Source organism: Oncorhynchus nerka, linkage group LG10 (genome assembly GCF_034236695.1).
Source record: "Oncorhynchus nerka isolate Pitt River linkage group LG10, Oner_Uvic_2.0, whole genome shotgun sequence".
Classification (NCBI taxonomy): domain Eukaryota; kingdom Metazoa; phylum Chordata; class Actinopteri; order Salmoniformes; family Salmonidae; genus Oncorhynchus; species Oncorhynchus nerka.
Genome location: NC_088405.1, coordinates 16,995,180 through 17,013,637, shown reverse-complemented (window position 1 = coordinate 17,013,637; position 18,458 = coordinate 16,995,180). Strand labels below are relative to the sequence as shown.

At 43.7% G+C, this 18,458-nt stretch overlaps 1 protein-coding gene across 7 annotated transcripts in view; it reads left to right on the top strand.

Moving 5' to 3' along the window:
- The first annotated feature begins 104 nt into the window (after positions 1 to 104).
- LOC115134956 (cell division cycle and apoptosis regulator protein 1-like) overlaps positions 105 to 18,458 on the top strand; it is a 37,624-nt gene continuing 19,270 nt past the window's right edge. For 2 of the 7 annotated variants that reach the window (XM_065023077.1, XM_065023083.1), the window contains exons 1-14: positions 117 to 223; positions 1,260 to 1,423; positions 1,708 to 1,880; positions 5,865 to 6,017; positions 10,102 to 10,131; positions 10,268 to 10,297; positions 10,943 to 10,975; positions 11,270 to 11,296; positions 12,904 to 13,124; positions 13,417 to 13,543; positions 14,394 to 14,516; positions 16,312 to 16,501; positions 16,625 to 16,916; positions 17,302 to 17,527. In XM_065023077.1, coding sequence (XP_064879149.1) covers positions 1,312 to 1,423; positions 1,708 to 1,880; positions 5,865 to 6,017; positions 10,102 to 10,131; positions 10,268 to 10,297; positions 10,943 to 10,975; positions 11,270 to 11,296; positions 12,904 to 13,124; positions 13,417 to 13,543; positions 14,394 to 14,516; positions 16,312 to 16,501; positions 16,625 to 16,916; positions 17,302 to 17,527 — 1,737 coding nt within the window. In that variant the 5' untranslated portion in view covers positions 117 to 223; positions 1,260 to 1,311. Of the gene's footprint in view, positions 224 to 1,259; positions 1,424 to 1,707; positions 1,881 to 5,864; positions 6,018 to 10,101; positions 10,132 to 10,267; positions 10,298 to 10,942; positions 10,976 to 11,269; positions 11,297 to 12,903; positions 13,125 to 13,416; positions 13,544 to 14,393; positions 14,517 to 16,311; positions 16,502 to 16,624; positions 16,917 to 17,301; positions 17,528 to 18,458 lie in introns of all 7 variants that reach the window. The other 5 variants (XM_065023079.1, XM_065023078.1, XM_065023080.1 and 2 more) reach the window with 5 other exon arrangements.

Sequence of the window (18,458 nt, the reverse complement as noted above, 5' to 3'; positions counted from 1 at the left end):
TTTTTAGGGGGGAGACAATATCTCATCATTATATACAGTTTCTCTGATATAAAAAAAAAAAAAAAAAAAAAGTACCCGTATGTAATACGCGTGCGCGCCACTGATACGCATGCGCGGTGACCGTTTTGGATCTATCGTCGCCGGTGCATTCACAGAGCAGGAAAGTGGAACAGCAGTGAGGACAATTTGTTTCTGTAACGTTAATGTAATTAAAATTTTACAGGTACAGTTCTGATGGTTTTGGTACTGCAGAATGCAATTATTGGTGCAAAATTTGAATCTCCATCAGCCTTGCTGTTTACTACCATTCAGACAGCATTATGTGTGTTTTGCCTTGCTTAGGCCTCAAGCTAGCGACGTTTGTCAACGTTGCTTTGAAAACAACACAGGAGTCATTATAGCTAGCTAAGTTAGCTATTTATCTCCGTTAACAAGCCAACAACATGTTAGCTAGCCTGTGGCTATTTATAAGCTAAAGGCTAACCAGGTAGCTAACGTTAGCTAATATTGGCAAATTAATTAGCTAGCTAACGTTGTTTTGAAAACAAAACCCATGAGTAGTCATTATAGTTAACTAACATTAGCTATCTAGTTAGCAAGTTGGGTACCTAGCTAACTATAATCTCCGTTAGCAAGTGAACCCAGCCAAAGTAAGCATGTTAGCTAGCCTATAGCTATTTATTAACTGCTAACCAGGTAACGTTAACGTTTATTAATATCGGCAAGTGTCGAGCAAACGCATTAACATAGTTAGCTTAGCAACAAGTACGTTTACTGAACTCAACAGGGATCTAAACTCGCTAGTAACCCAATAAATAGTACGCCAAATTCATGAATGTGAATTTTAACTATAATGCTTCTAGTAATTGTTTTAAAATTAATATCATGAATTTGGCGTACTATTTATAGGGCTAACTTAGGTACGGTTAGTTAACCAACTAACAGTAGTTAGCGACAGTTGCCAGCAGTTACTATAACGTTTTGCTTGCTACGAATTGCTTGTTTGCCCATTCCGTTGATGCTCGTCCCACTACTATTCCGCTGAGTAGAGGCAGTTGTCAAAGAGGCCAAACGTTGTTTTCGTTGGCTACGTGGTTATGTGTTTCTAGTATTTTATTAGCTGCAAGTAAATCTGTAACAATCCTCTCCTGGTATAGTTTGTTTTTGTTGCTAGCTGTCAATGTTTGTGTTCAAAGCAAAGGTACATGTCAAATGAAGAATCCTTATATAAGCAGGCCCATTTCCTGTTGTATTGACAGGATATAAACTGAAATTGGTTCTGTCAATACACCTAAGCTCGAGCCTTGACTCATGGCACAGTTTGGGGGACAGAAGAACCCTCCGTGGGCGGCCCAGTTTGCTGCCACAGTGGTGTCCCAGCCCGGCCACTCAGGACAGTCCCTGGACCTCAACAGCATACACTGTGAGTTTGACACCTTGCTGAATACTACACTCTGTGCTCATTGGTGGGATAAAATTAAAGTGTGGTTGAGGGTACAGTGCTTGAAGGAAACGGCATCTCAGACTGTTTGGCAAAGTTTGTGATGGAGGAGATTCAATGGTCAACTGGACATTCAAAGATGTTAAAAGTACTCTCGTTTCTCGTTCAACCCGTCTTTCTTTCACTCCATTCCTCTCGCTTGCTCTACCTCCTCACTCCATCCTCTTTCTGAATTATTCTATTCCGCACCCTACTCTCTCCTGCAGCTCTAGGTGTGCAACAGCCATCTCTCTTGGGTGCGTCTCCCTCTATGTACTCCCAGCAGTCAGCCCTGGCTGCAGCCTCCCTCAACTCCCAGTCGGCTGCCGCTAACTACCAGTTGTCCCAGCAGGCTTCAGCCCTGCAGCAGCAAGCCGCCGCCGCTGCAGCACTGCAACAGGTGAACTACACTAGGATCAGCAGGGCAGTGTTCAGTTTGGCACAATGTAGCTAAACATTTTCAAACAGAATATGATAACATTTGTTGTTATTGAATAAGCTCAGGTAGTAACTCTGGTTTCGTGCCAAGTGAACACAACCCAAGAGTCCCCAAAATGGTGGGGAGATACCCCATTGGTTGGTCACAGCTAATTTTACATAAACTTTTTTGATTTTGTTTACTGAAGAAACATTCTCAATGATAAAACCTAATTTGGGTCAGACAAACAGGTTTGGGAAACAGTGAGTTACATAGCTTGGTGAGAAGCAATACCTCACTAGACTTGAAGCTGTGTTGTTGTAAAGCCTGTTCTGATTTGTGAGTGAAGTGATGAACTGATTAAACTTGTAAAATCCCCCACCATCAGACAGACCTGTGTGAACACTTTAGATGCTGAGTGAAAGTCTGACCAAAATAACCATTTTTTTCTTCACTTCTCTCTAGTTATTTTATTATTATTATTTTTCCCCTCCACCTTTATTTAACCAGGTAGGCAAGTTGAGAACAAGTTCTCATTTACAACTGCGACTTGGCCAATATAAAGCGAAGCAGTGCGACACAAACAACACAGTTACACATGGAATAAACAAAGTCAATAACACAATAGAAAACGTTTATATACAGTGTGTGTCAATTAGGTAAGGGAGGTAAGGCAATAAATAGGCCATTGTGGCGAAATAATTACAATTGAGCAATTAAACACTGGAGTGATAGATGTGCAGAAAATGAATGTGCAAGTAGAGATACTGGGGTGCAAAGGAGAGGGGAAAAAAACAGTATGGGGATGAGGTAGTTGGATGGGCTATTTCCAGATGAGCTATGTACAGATGCAGTGATCTGTGAGCTGCTCTGACAGCCGATGCATAAAGTTAGTGAGGGACATACGAGTCCAGCTTCAGGGATTTTTACAATTCGTTCCAGTCATTTGCAGCAGAGAACTGGAAGGAAAGGCGGCCAAAGAGGAATTGGCTTTGGGGGTGACCAGTGAAATATAACTGCTGGAGCGTGTGCTATGGGTGGGTGCTGCTATGGTGACCAGTGAGCCGAGATAAGGCGGGGCTTTACCTAGCAAAGACTTATAGATGACCTGGAGGCAGTGGGTTTGGTGACATATGTAGCGAGGGCCAGCCAACGAGAGCATACAGGTCGCAGTGGTGGGTACTATATGGGGCTTTGGTGACAAAACTAATGGCACTGTGATAGACTGCATCCAGTTTGCTGATTAGAGTGTTGGAGGCTATTTTGTAAACGACATCGTCGAAGTCAAGGATCGGTAGGATAGTCAGTTTTACGAGGGTATGTTTGGCAGCATGAGTGAAGTTGCGAAATAGGAAGCCGATTCTAGATTTAATTTTGGATTGAAGATGCTTAATGTGAGTCTGGAAGGAGAGTTTACAGTCTAACCAGACATCTAGGTATTTGTAGCTGTCCACATATTCTAAGTCAGAACCATCCAGAGTAGTGATGCTGGACGGGCGGGCAGCGATCAGTTGAAGAGCATGCATTTAGTTTTACTAGTGTTTAAGAGCAGTTGGAGGCCACGGAAGGAGAGTTGTATGGCATTGAAGCTCGTCTGGAGGTTTGTTAACAGTGTCCAGAGAAGGGGCAGAAGTAAACAGAATGTCATCTGCGTAAAGGTGGATCAGAGAATCACCAGAAGCAAGAGCGACATAGCTTCTGTTTGGGCACAGACCTGGATAGTAAGACAGAACTCTGCAGGCTAACTTTGCAGTAGATTGCAACTCCGCCCCTTTTGACAGTTCTTGTCGGAAATTGTTATACTTAAATAAAGGTTAAAAAAAATGCCTTTTTAACTAGGCAAGTCAGTTAAGAACAAATTCTTATTTTCAATGACGGCCTAGGAACAGTGGGTTAACTGCCTGTTCAGGGGCAGAACAGCTGTACCTTGTCAGCTCGGGGATTTGAACTTGCAACCTTCTGGTTACTAGTCCAACGCTCTAACCACTAGGCTACCCTGCCGCTTTCAGGGTTTTTGGTGGTCATCCTACGCCAGGATTCAGATATGGCTAGGCCATCTGGGTTGGCAGAGTGTACTAAAGCAGTGAATAAAACAAACTTAGGGAGGAGGCTTCTTATGTTAACATGCATGAAACCAAGGCTTTTACAGTTACAGAAGTTAACAAATGAGAGCGCCTGGGGAATGGGAGTGGAGCTAGGCACTGCAGGGCCTGGATTAACCTCTACATCACCAGAGGAACAGAGGAGGAGTAGGATGAGGGTTCGGCTAAAGGCTATGGTTGTCTAGTACTTTCGGGACAGAGAGTAAAAGGAGCAGGTTTCTGGGCGTGATAGAATAGATTAATGGCATAATGCACAGACAAAGGTTTGGTAGGGTGTGAATACAGTGGCGGTAAACCTAGTCATTGAGTGACGAAGAGAGAAATATTGTCTCTATCGACATCATTTAAACCAGGTGAGGTCACCGCATTGTGTGGAGGGTGGAACATAAGGGTTAGCTAAGGCCACCTGAGCAGGGCTGGAGGCTCTACAGTGAAATAAGACAATAATCAATAACCAAAACAGCAATGGACAAGGCATATTGACATTAGGGAGAGGCATTCATTGCTACGTGATCATAAGTTCCAGTGAGTAGCTAGGCGGGCTGGAGACATGGCGATTCAGACAGCTAGTGAGCCGGGGCTAGCAGAAGGGCCTTACTCGGACGTCGCGATGGAAGAAGCCCCCTCGTGCGGTTACGTCGGCAGACCAGTCGTGATGGATCAGCAGGGGTCTGTGTAGTAAAAGGGTCCAGGCCAATTGGCATAATATTGTTAGTAGCCCAAGAAATTGACTGATGGACCTCTTCAGTTAACAGTCTGCTCTAGACGGCTAGCGGGCCACGGATAGCAGATGGGCATTCAGGGGAAGTCGCAACGGAGGTAACTGTTGAAAAAAAAGTTGTGATGGATCGGCGGTGCTCCGTATCAGCAATAAAAGGAGTCCATGCCAATTGGCAAAATCGGTATTGTAGCCCTTGGGACTGGCTGATGGACCTCTTCAGCTAGCCGGGAGATGGGCCTAGCATAGGCTAGCTCCAGGCTAATTGGTGCTTGCTTCGGGACAGAGACGTTAGCAAGGAGTAGCCACTCGGATAGCAGCTAGCTAGCGGTGATGATCCAGGTGAAAAGGTTCAGAGCTTACGGTAGGAATCTGGAGATATGGAGAGAAAGAATTCAGATATGTTCTGGGTGGAATCGCGCTGTGTAGACTGAGTTGTCCGGGCTAAAGGTTAGCTGACGACCGCAAGCAGTGGCTAGCTGACTAGTATCTAGTTAGCTGGCTAGCTTCTGTTGGGGGGTTCCGGTTCTAAAGTAAAGAAAATAGCAGGTCCATACCACATTGGGTGAGGCGGGTTGAAGTTGATGTTAAGAAAAATATAAATATTTGCGAGGAAAAAATACATGAAAAGATATATACACGGGACAAGACGAAGACAAAGATGCCTGACTGCTACACCATCTTGGAATCACATATAGTTGAGCATGAAGTCACTTAACTGTTCAGTATATAGTCTTCCCTTCAAATTGACATCACTCAAATTAACCGCAACAGAACTCAAGGGCCATTTCCTGAAATTTAATTCAAAGAAAAAGCTGACACATTTAGACTAGCTAGTGTTTTTGTCGACGTATCACCTGTCACATCTGAGTCGTACCTTACGCTCTTGAGTCTGTCTATCCAGACAGAGCATCAACATTTTACATGTACGTTTTAGTCATTTAGCAGATGCTCTTATCCAGAGCGACTTACAGGAGCAATTAGGGTTAAGTGTTTTGCTCAAGGGCACAGACAGATTTTTCACCTAGTCGACACAAATTCAATCCAGCGACCTTTCGGTTGCTGGCCCAATGCTCTTAACTGCTAGGCTGCCTGCCGCTCCTGTCATTTAACTTTTTCTCTGTCTCGTCTCTCCTATTGTTTCAGTCTCAAATGAACTCGGCCCTGCAGCAGTATCAGCAGCAGCAGCAACAACAACAGCAGCAGCAGCAACAGCAGCAACAACAGCAGCAACAGCAGCAGCAACAACCTCCTCCACAGCAGCCTCCTCCTCAACAGCTCTATAATGTACCCCATCAGGTGAGACATGGCCAATACACCAAGTGAAATACTGTTGCTTGGATTGTAAATTAATTAGAGCTTGTCAGCAAAACTGTCAGTGTCAGAACTTTAAGAACACTGAATGTTCTAACCCAGAGCAGCCAGTTCATATCACGTCAGGTAGACCACTCACTCACTCAATGGGTTTCACTTAAGTAAAATAAATTTGCCTCACTTTGTTAAATCAGATTTGTTTTAGGCTGGAGCACAGTTTACCTTTTATTCTCTTTGACCTCGTCCAATGTAGTATTTGTTTGATATATTTTTATAGGTGCAAATTATTGATGTACAACTCTGAATCACCAACTTATCTTGAAAAAGACCTTGCTGATGATGCTGGTCGCTTGATATGTATCAATCAAAAAATATATTGTTTACTCAATGAAATACCAAAAGTATGTGGACACCTGCTCGTCGAACATCTCATTCCAAAATCATGGGCAATAATATGGAGTTGCTCCCCCTTTGCTGCTATAACAGCCTCCACTCTTCTGGGAAGGTTTTCCACTAGGTGTTGGAACATTGCTGCGGGGCCTTGCTTCCATTCAGCCACGATCATTAGTGAGGTCAGGCACAGATGTTGGGCGATTATGGGCGATTAGGCCAGACTTGCAGTCAGCGTTCCAAATCATCCCAAAGGTGTTCAATGGGGTGGAGGTCAGAGCCAGGCAGGCCAGTCAAGTTCTTCCACACCAATCACGACAAACCATTTCTGTATGGACCTCGCTTTGTGCACAGGGGCATTGTCATGCTGACACAGGAAAGGGCCAGCCCCAAAATTTTGCCACAAAGTTAGCACAGAATTGTCTAGAATGTCAATGTATGCTGTAGCGTTAAGATTTCCCTTCACTGGAACTATGGAACCTGGTCTGAACCATGAAAAACAGCCCCAGACCATTATTCCTCCTCCACCAAACTTTACAGTTGGCACTATGCATTGGGGCAGGTAGCGTTCTCCTGGCATCTGGTGAAGCGTGATTCGTCACTCCAGAGAACGTGTTTCCATTGCTCCAGAGTCCAATGGTGGCTAGCTTTACACCACTCCAGCTGACGCTTGGCATTGCGCATGGTGATCTTAGGCTTTTGTATGGCTGCTCGGCCATGGAAATCCATTTCATTAAGCTCCCGACAAACAGTTATTGTGCGAACGTTGTTTCCAGAGGCAGTTTGGAACTCGGTAGTGAGTGTTGCAATCGTGAACAGACCCTTTTTACCTAGCCTTCCCCGTTAGCTTGTGTGGCCTACCACTTCGAAGCTGAGCCGTTGTTGCTCCTAGACGTTTCCACTTCACAATAACACCACGTTCAGTTAACCAGGGCAGCTCTAGCAGGGCAGACATTTGATGAACTGACTTTTCGGAAAGGTGGCATCTTATGACGATGCCACGTTTAAAGTCACTGAGTTCTTCAGTAAGGCTATTCTACTGCCAATGTTTGTCTAAGGAAATTGCATGGCTGTGTGGTCGATTTTATACGCCTGTCAGCTACGGGTGTGGCTGAAATAGCCAAATCCACTAATTTGAAGGGGTGTCCACATACGTTTGTATATATATTGTACTTATTGCAATATCTGTGTGTACCCAATCTCTTCAGCAACAACATACAGACTTATACGGGGTAAATTATTGATGTGCAGCTCTGAATCGCATTGATTTAAGAACGGTCATACTCATGTAGGGCTGGACGACAAACGGTAAAAAAAGATACCGGTATTCTTATTTTTTTATATTTTTTATAAATATAATCTTTATTTAACTGGGTAAGTCAGTTAAAAACAAATTATTATTTACAATGACGGCCTACCCCGGCCAAACCTGGACGACGTTGGGCCAATTGTGCGCAGCCCTATGGAGCTCCCAATCACGGCCGGATGTGATACAGCCCTGATTTGAACCAGGGACTGTAGTGACGCCACTTGCATTGAGATGCCTTAGACCGCTGTGCCACTTCATTCACGGACCTTTTTGGATTTTTACTTTACATAATCACTCAACTTTTGTTTTGCCAATCTGTTTTAAGCACCAGTAAGAAACTTCTGACAGCTGAGAACTGCTGTCTAACTTGCTAGCATAACAAGTCAACAACTTCGGGAGGGCAACCGTGCCAAATATACCCTCGGAAATTGTCTGACTACCCCTAGTGGTGAAAGTAACAACTGCAGCTGAAGCTGATAATACAGTCTAACACAGAACCCAAACCGGCTGCGTGCGTGCGCCATCGTGCATACATTTATTTTGTCCCCCTACACCAAACACGATCACGACACCCAGGTTAAAATATCAAAAACTCTGAACCAATTCCATTAATTTGGGGATAGGTCGAAAAGCATTGAACATTTATGGCAATTTAGCTGGTTAGCTTACAATTGCTAGCTAATTTGTCCTATTTATCTAGCTTGCTGTTGCTAGCTAATTTGTCCTGGAATATAAACATTGAGTTATTTTACCTGAAATTCACAAGGTCCTCTACTCCTCCAATTAATCTACACATAAAACGGTCAACCGAATCATTTCTAGTCACCTCTCCTTCCAGGCTTTTTCATCTTTGAACTTAGTGGGGCAAAAAAGTATTTAGTCAGCCACCAATTGTGCAAGTTCTCCCACTTAAAAAGATGAGAGAGGCCTGTAATTTTCATCATAGGTACACTTCAACTATGACAGACAAAATGAGGGAAAAAATCCAGAAAATCACATTGTAGGATTTTTAATGAATTGCATAGCTGTGTGGGTGCAATAATTGAATAACATATTTTTCTAAATGTATTTTGCAACGCTCTCGCATGCGATGTGAGCGGTGTTGTCAGGGTATAAGAGGAGAGTGAGAATAATTTAAGATTGTTTAAAACTAAATATAGGCATGCTAAGACAAAATAAATGTGGGACAGTGTGTAAATGAAAACAAGTTAGTGCAAGAAAATAAGAAATGTATGAAAATGCTGGAATATATCAAATGTTCTATGCAAATAGAAACCGTTGGTTGTGTACCAGAGTTTGAGGCTACAAAATATCATTTATATTCCTATGCGATGTTCTACAAATAGGACCACTTCACTGTCAACTTTGTCTTATTATTTTTGGTATAATTATTTTTACAAAAAAATGATTGAAATTTGAAAGCAACAGAAGTGGAGCTGCTCCGACTAGCCAACAATCCCTTGGTTGTCCCTTGAGTCCTCCCACGCCCCCCATCTTAATCTCCATCCCTGGCCAACTGCTTCCCTGGCTTAACCTACTCAGACCTATTAACCTGATGTGAGTTGGAGTAAAAAACAGAAAAACAAAACAATAACCTGCAAAATAAGACATATAGACAGACAGACGTACAATACGTTCAACAGGTACTGGTATGGACAGCTAGACAAGACAGGACTGGACAGTTACAGGACTGGACAGTTACAGGACTGGACAGTTACAGGACTGGACAGTTACAGGACTGGACAGTTACAGGACTGGACAGTTACAGGACTGGAGAGTTACAGGACTGGACAGTTACAGGACTGGACAGTTACAGGACTGCTTATAATAAAACAAATTGGTTGCATTTTGGTTAAACAATATAAAGCAATCAGAATGGAGCAAAGATCATTAAAACCACTTAGAATTAAGAAACATCAACTATGTCAAATAACATCAAAGTGTAAAAAATAAGAAAAATATAGTGACGTTATATTTTGGCCATATCGCCCAACCCTACCTGTAGGCACCTGCAGTTTACCACAGGTGAGATAAATTTACCAGTAGACCTAAACGAGAATTTCTTGCGAAATTAATTAATGGTCCTGTGCAGTTAGTGTTACTTATTTTAGACGAAATTGTGAATGGTGCCAATATTCTGTTCCGCATCTGTGTATTTTACCCTCTTGTCAGGTCTATGTTATTCATAATGCATATTTATATATTTTATTATTCAGAAACATCAAATACAGTCAAAAATAAGAAATTCAGTGATATGATAGTGTGGACATATCACCCAGCCCTATACTCATATGTATCAATCAACTGTACTGTTTACTCGATTAAGTACTTATTGCAATTTCTACATGTTTGTGTACTCCGTCTCTTCAGCAACATCAACAACATACAGACTCATACGGGGTAAATTGATGTTTGCAACTCACACAGACAACTCTGAATCGCCTTGATTTGAGAAAGGCCATAATCATTATGTGTATCAATCAACACTCTACTGTTGACTCATTGAAAGTCTTTTTTGTTTACCCTATCTCTTTAGCAACATCAACAACACACAGACTTATACGGGGTAAGCAGCAGCAGTTCACAGCCGCAGCACAGTCAAATCACAATGCCCTTTATGCTTGGTGCTAGGGTGGGGAATGTACAGACACTGTCAGTATTAACCTCTTGACTTCTCTCAACCTCTGTCTTTCTCCCCTCTTTCCTCTTTCTCACTCTCCTCTCCTTTGCCTCTGTCTCGCCCTCTCTCTCCTGTTTCTCTCTTCCTCTCTCCTGTTTCTCTCTTCCTCTCTCCTGTTTCTCTCTTCCTCTCTCCTGTTTCTCTCTTCCTCTCTCCTGTTTCTCTCTTCCTCTCTCCTGTTTCTCTCTTCCTCTCTCCTGTTTCTCTCTTCCTCTCTCCTGTTTCTCTTTTCCTCTCTCCTGTTTCTCTCCTGTCTCTCTTCCTCTCTCCATCTCTCCTGTCTCTCTCCTGTCTCTCTTCCTCTCTTCCTCCTATCTTCCTCTCTCCTGTCTCTCTCTTCCTCTCTCCTGTCTCTCTCTTCCTCTCTCCTGTCTCTCTCTTCCTCTCTCCTGTCTCTCTCTTCCTCTCTCCTGTCTCTCTCTTCCTGTCTCTCTCTCTTCCTTTTCCTGCCTCTCTCCTGTCTCTCTCTCTCTTCCTCTCTCCTGTCTCTCTCTCTTCCTCTCTCCTGTCTCTCTCTCTTCCTCTCCACAGCTCCCCCAGGCCCAGCAAGCGCTGATTTCACAGGTAGGATAATTAGGAACAAACTAGTCTCTGGTACATTTATTGCACCTTTTAGCAAAATTGATGCCACTGACGTCAGCTTGTCTTGAGGATAATTATTTAGTCTAACATAATAGGTCTAAGAAGATGCCATTTTGTCATGAAAATTCCAAGAGCTCTCTTGTTATACGTAGGTGGTGATTTTGGAATAATGCGATACAATACAACCCAAAGCTATTGGGGAAAGAATTGTGACAACATCCTAACGCCACCTTCTCTCCTTGCCTCCTTTTCTGACGCCTCCGCTGATGTTGAAAGAACTGGAGTGGTGAAAACAAATTCCCGGTAGGCATCCCCGCCTTATCACTTTACAAGTTTCATTTTTTTACATTTTTATTATTATTATTTATTTAAAAAAAAAAAAAACTTTTTCTCCCCAATTTTGTGGTATCCAATTGTTAGTAGTTTCTATCTTTTCTCATCGCTACAACTCCCTTACGGGCTCGGGAGAGACGAAGGTCGAAAGCCATGCGTCCTCCGAAACACAACCCAAACAAGCCGCACTGCTTTTTAACACAACGCGCATCCAACCCGGAAGCCAGCCGCACCAATGTGTTGGAGGAAACACTGTGCACCTGGCGACCTGGTTAGCGTGCACTGCGCCCGGCCCGCCACAGGAGTCGCTAGTGCGCGATGAGACAAGGATATCCCAACCGGCCAAACCCTCCCTAACCTGGACGACGCTAGGCCAATTGTGCGTCGCCCCATGGACCTTCTTCATAGCATACAGCCAAATACAATGGGACGTGTATGGCCACAATAATAATTAACACCTCTGGGAAATGAGAAGACCTGCTATGGGACATTTGATTAGAATAGACACTTCCAGCAGTTCCATTGTTAGACACACATGTTTTGAATTTAGTGGGCTTGATTAGGGTTGCAAAATTCTGGTTACCTACCCAAAATTCCAGTTTTACGAGAAATCCTGGCTGGAAGATTCCAGCTTTTCTGCTTAATCCCTCCTGATTCCACGAATCTTCCAACCAGGTTTTCTGGAAAACCTTGATAATGTTGGAAAATTAGCAGAGTTTTGCAGTCCTTGCGTGATACAATCCACACATTTAGGACTAATAGGCAGCGGTCCAAACACCCTATCCCCTCAGCCCTCAAATTAAGTGGACAATTCTGATGACGTATCACGACGTCTGATGAGTATACACTTGCAGGGCAAGGGAGGAAGGAATTATTTTTAAATGGACCACTCTTGGCCTGAAATTCGTCACTCTTTGATCCCGCAATGATTGGGTTTTCCGACACCGGAAGTTTGTGGGTGCTTTATATGCTCTACAGTCAATTATGATGGCATGTCTACTAATATTAAATATATGATTATTAATATACGCCCACTGCATAACAGCTAGATAATTAATTACCTAACTAACGTTAGCCTGTCCAGCTGGAACTTCTGAAGAATGCAAATGTTTTATTTCTACAATTTCCAAAAGATAACCAAACAAAAACATATTTACTTTTTACGAGACGTGTTTGTGCCGTTATGTGCATTAGTAGCACCATTTCTAACTTATTTACATTCGTTTTTACTTCTTTTGACTTCTCCTTCGATGTTGTTTTCAAACTTTCGCTGACTTTTCTTAGCGGATGTACAATCGTCGCAAATTGAATTATGGGGAGTTTCAGGCCCTGGCATGAACATAATTGTACACTCGCAAAGCCGACTAAAAAAGAGGGCTGAGGGGCTTACGTTACAAACTTCCCTTGCTTGGCTAATCATTTGGACCGCCTTCCAAGATGGCGGTGGGGATTCGGCCAATGGCATAAGGCGAGGGTAAGTGGGCGAGGGTGCGTCTTTTAAGTGTTTGGACCGCAGCCATAGAGAAAGTAGGAGTAGGGTGAAGTTGATTCTGACCTATAACTTTCCTCCTCCCTAGCCCCCTGTGGCTCTCCCCACCAGCCTCTCTCTATCCAACCCCCAGCAGACAGCCCAGATCACCGTGTCCTATCCCACGCCTCGCTCTAGCCACCAGCAGCAGAGCCAGCAGCAGAGCCAGCAGCAAAGCCAGCCCCAGAAGCAGCGCGTCTTCACCGGCGTTGTCAACAAGCTGCATGACACCTTTGGCTTTGTGGACGAGGACGTCTTCTTCCAGCTCAGGTATGTGTCCAGTCTCTGCCTCTAGCCCAAGTCCTCTCAGATCTCCACAAGTCCATAGGGTCGAGAAGTCCATTTGGGATTGGGCCACAGAAAATGTAGCTAGATGTTTCACATCAAGTGTCTCATTAATCGGACCAGTTTCCTTTTTTTTGGTGGGTTTCCTATATTTTGCTGGTTGCATCCCTAATTTGTGTACCATTATTCAAAGCGGAAATGTCTTGTTTCAAACCTCTATATGTTGCCGTTTCTAAAGCATTTCCAAGTGGGTGAATAATGGGTGTTGTCTCCACAGTGCGGTGAAGGGGAAGACCCCCCAGGTGGGCGACAGGGTCCTAGTGGAGGCCGTGTATAACCCCAACATGCCCTTCAAATGGAATGCCCAGCGCATTCAGACCTTACCTCAGCTGGCCAACCAATCGGTGAGCCTCACCTAGCCTCCACAGCCACCTGGGTCACATTCAGTAGACTTGAAGTGAAACTGAAAACTTTTGTCACCCCACTGAACATGATGCTGGTGGCCCTTAGCCAGTGACATCTTACACCTCAATTTGAGTGCTTCCAGGGTTTGGTTCCAATTTGATCATTAGCTCTCTCAGGGATGCAAACTCGTCACTTTTCGGCGATGGGTAATCCACGTAAATCACAAATGTGGGTGGGGATTGTATGTTTCTCATATTGAAATCATTGACTAAGCACAGAATGCTTCCCTACAATGAGAATTTTAGAGTTCAGATATTCTTTCTCTCCGTCCGCATCCATCAGTTTTAATATGTAATTTAGCCGTAATGACAATCTGGAGTATGCAGACATTGATTTAAATACTTCTGTTACATTGAATTATTTGAGTGGCTCGCAGTGCGTGTGAAGTAGATAAACTATCTTATAATTCCACCTGTAAGAGCACAGTCCATTCTGACTAGTCTTCGCTGTTACGCAGCCTCTGACTTCCACCGCCATAAAGGATGAACGGAACAGTGACAGTCCTGCTTGCACCTTTGCACCTTTACATGTTCCATGTCAACTTTTTGGGCCCTTGCCAGTTTGCATCCCTGTCTGTCTTCCCGTCTGCCCTGGTTGACTCAATCTCTCAAATGGAAATGTATTGTAAGCCTACAGTATAGATGGCACCATTGCTGTATTCACCCCCTGATCTTAGAGGGGGGGCCTCAATTAGTGCAGAAGTGAAGTTTGAAAGTGATCAGATTGGAATCCAGCCCTATGGTTGTGTATCTGTTATTAACCACTTTGTTCTCCACCCTCCTCTCCTAGCTTCAGCAGCAGCCCCAGTCCTTACCTCCAGTTCCCCCACAGCTAAGCAGCTTCTATACTGACCCGGGGATGCATCAGCGCTACTCAGACATGCACCCCGTTGGCATGGACAGCAGACAAAATGTAACCCTCGTCCCGTCTCACACACCTCTCTATGGGCTGCCCCCTCCTATTCTCTCTTCTATCCTTTCTGATGCCCGTTCTTCTCCATCTTCTTCTTTTCTCCTTCTGTTATCTCTCATCTCTCTCTTCTCTTCCATCTTCACTCTGAGTATTAATTTGTTGTTTTGGACCAGGATGGCTTCCTGATCTTTTAAAGCGCATATGATATATCGTTGAATAGTATTAGAAATACATTTTCTTTTTATCTTTGGGCCCATTGTCTTTCAGAACATTTTTCAGAAACACAAATTAATCCCAATCTACATTTTTCTTTACACTGGGCTTCTCTAACGGTGACGTCCGTCAATCTCTCAACGGGGGAGAGTGCTTTTTTCAAGGTGCTATCCATAAGATGTCCTGTCATTGTTCCATTAGGGTAATGAGAGAGTCCCATTGAGATGTGTTTTTCTCTTACATTTTGAGACTTTACAGTAGTTAAAGGAACAAATACTAAGATTTCTTACAGAATGCACTTTGATACACTTTTTCTTCGCTTCTAACCCTTTCCTTCTCAATGTTATGATCAATACATGATTTTCATACGTGATATGCACTTTTTTACCATACGAACAGGGTAGGAACAACCTATCAAAATTGAAAAGGTTCTCCATACATCTCACAGATGTTTTATAACTTGACCATTTTGTAGTTGTCCCCTACCATGAAATCGGGGAGGGGACAGTGGATCTGTCTCCGTCCATACATTCGTTTGTATGTTAGTCACACGCAATATCTCAGACAGCACTGGGCAGATTTTGATGGAGTCTTGCGATAAAGATCCGGCATATAAAAAAAGTATACTGACTGGCCAGATGGTGCCACTATGACAAGAGATTGAAAATGCTAACTTTGAAAGGTCACACCCCATCACACTGTTTGACCTAAAGCAATGAAATTCGGTACATAGGTCCTTTTCCTTACAATAAATACATTTGCCTCAGGATTTTCCACCATTTAGTATATTGAGAAATACACTTAAAACGCTACACTTTTGACACCGAATGACTGATCTACTCAAAACTTGATATGTGACATCTATGGACAAAGGTCTTTCACCTCAATATTTTCCAGACTAGTACCTAAAACAAGAAGGCCGCTATTAACCAATAAACATTCACGTGAGTGTAGTCTGGCATATAAATCAGTCAAGGGTATTCGTATTGTAACACAATTTGGTACACATGTTGTCAAGACTCAACATATGCAAGAATATTCATATCAACCACCTGGTGGCACTATAAAGGGCACATGATTATATCTCTTAATCTATTTGACTCGGAGTGCTGAAATTTGGCACACATGCTCAGGGAGATGTGTTGCTAACCCACGCTATATCTGACACTACTGGCCCGATTTTTACAAAACGTGAATGATGAGTCTAGAAAAGAGCATTAATTTAATTAATCATTGTACTTCATTGACGTCTAACCAAACCCCACTCCTCTAGTTCTGTTTTGCTTTAGCACACAGTTGCATGACTGCACCGCCCCCCAAAATAATGTGGCTGAAAGATGTCTAACCAAACCTCACTCCTCTAGTTCTGTTTTGCTTTAGCACCTGGTTACCTGTTGGGAGCGGCACAAACCTCTGGTTCATTTGGTGCATGTCCTCTATGCATAATGAAGCACATTTCTTAAACTAAAAGCTCCTATTTGGGACAAGAAATCAAAACAAAAAAACCTTACTCTGATAACAGCATACGTCATGGAACAGCCCTGGGATAATGCTAACCTCTCCTCTCTCCCCCCCTCTCCAGTGTCAGCCTGGAGGCCCCAACATGATGAAACCGGGTCCCAACATGCCCCAGTCTCTGCCTCCCCCCAACACTTTCAGTGTACAGGCCCAGGGCCCCCCTCCCCTGCTCCAGGCCCAGTTCTCTGCTGCCTCCCTGGCCCCGCTCCTCCTGAACCCCCCTCCGCCCCTGCTGTCACAGCCACCACCCAAAGGTAGGGGGCTCTATGATGATGATTAGTGTTTCTCCGATGCGTTTGCTTTGAGTTGCTAGCTTGCTACTTCTGCAGAAAATAAAGACATTTGGATTTTTGATGTGTGTTTGCCCATCCCTCTAGATGTGTTCTCAGGAGGTCTGCTCCAGCCCCCAAGGAGGATGATGCCTCAGCCAGTCAGGCGCCTGGACCCCTCCCCCCGCTTCCCCAACCGCAACGACCGCCCTGAACTCATCCTCAGGACCAAGGATGAGCGCAGTCGTGAAAGAGACCGTGAGCGCAGGAGGTCCAGAGAGCGCTCTCCCACACGTAAACGCTCCAGGGACCGTTCTCCGAGACGTGACCGCTCCCCCCGCCGCCCTCGCAGGGTGGTGCCTCGCTATACTGTCCAGTTCTCCAAATTCAGCCTGGACGGGTGGGTCAGCCATTCATTATGATGATTGATCACTTTCAGCTTTTGATTTGATACGATCTCTGAGTCAGGGGTCAGTTTACTTCAGAACTTTGTGTCTAGTGAACTGTATATAAGGGGTATTGGAAACCTCTCTGGGCCTTTCTTACATTTTTCATACAGCTTTCATTCTGTTTCTGATAGTTATAAAGAAAGTGCATATGAGGTCAACTGAGTTTGTATAAAATATGTTTGGTAATTGATCAAACAAACAATGTGTTGTAGCTGCATGGAAGCGGATCCCAGGTGCTCTTCGTCCATTCTAAAACCATTTGCAGTGACTGTACATTAGGGAGAAAGGTACTATTTTCTCTCCCTGTTCTGACAGAACTATTTCTCTCCCCTCCAGTTCTAACTGTGACATGATGGAGCTGAGGAGACGCTACCAGAGCCTGTACATCCCCAGTGACTTCTTTAATGCTGTGTTCACCTGGGTGGATGGCTTCCCCCTGCAACGACCCTTCCAGTTCGGCAACTACTGTAACTTCCACATCATGCACAAGGAGGTGGACTCTCTGGTCAAGAACACTGCTGTGCTGGACCCACCTGATGCCAACCACACTTACAGCGCTAAGGTGGGGTATACACACAGACGGGCTGCATGCAAGTGTACACACACCAGGGTTTCCGTTCGGAAAATGTGGCACCAGACATTTGACCGGCGGCATTTTAATTTACCGGACATTTGAGAAATTTAACGGACACACATGCATCACTAGCCTATGTCAATCTACTAAAGTACAAATGTTTAGTCTACCTAATCTATTTGTCAGCATGTTGAGAAAGAAATAGCCTATTCCAAACAGACTCTGGGACAGTTAAGGGATGATAGATCCCAAATTCATCCAACCAGTATGCCTAGGCTACATTAAAAAACTAGATGTTAAAAAGCAATGAGTCTGATGCAACATATCACAACGTTTAGCTCAAACTATTACTTCTACACATTATAAGCGCGACTGTTCGTTCAATAATGCAATTAGCGGGAAACCGTCAATGTCAAAAGGGCACTGCACATGAGAGCGGTTTCATGTGCCGAAGATGAAAATATACCCGTTAGAAAGGCAGAAAAAAAAAGAAAAACAGCTTCTATCTCAAGGCCATCAGACTGTTAAACAGCCACCACTATCATTGAGTGGCTGCTGCCAACGTAAATCTCTAGCCACTTTAATAATAAAAAATTGGAAGTAATAAATGTATCACTGGTCACTTTAAACAATGCAACTTTATATAATGTTTACATACCCTACATTACTCATCTCATATGTACAGTTGATGTCGGAAGTTTACACCTTAGCCAAATGCATTTAAACTCAGTTTTTCATAATTCCTGATATTTAATCCCAGTAAAAATTCTAGGGTTAAACATTTCATGTAGCCTTCCACAAGCTTCTCACAATATGTTGGGTGAATTTTGGCCTGTTCCTCCTGACAGAGCCAGGTTTGTAGCCCTTCTTGCTCGCACACGTTTTTCAGTTCTGCTCACAGATTTTCTATAGGATTGAG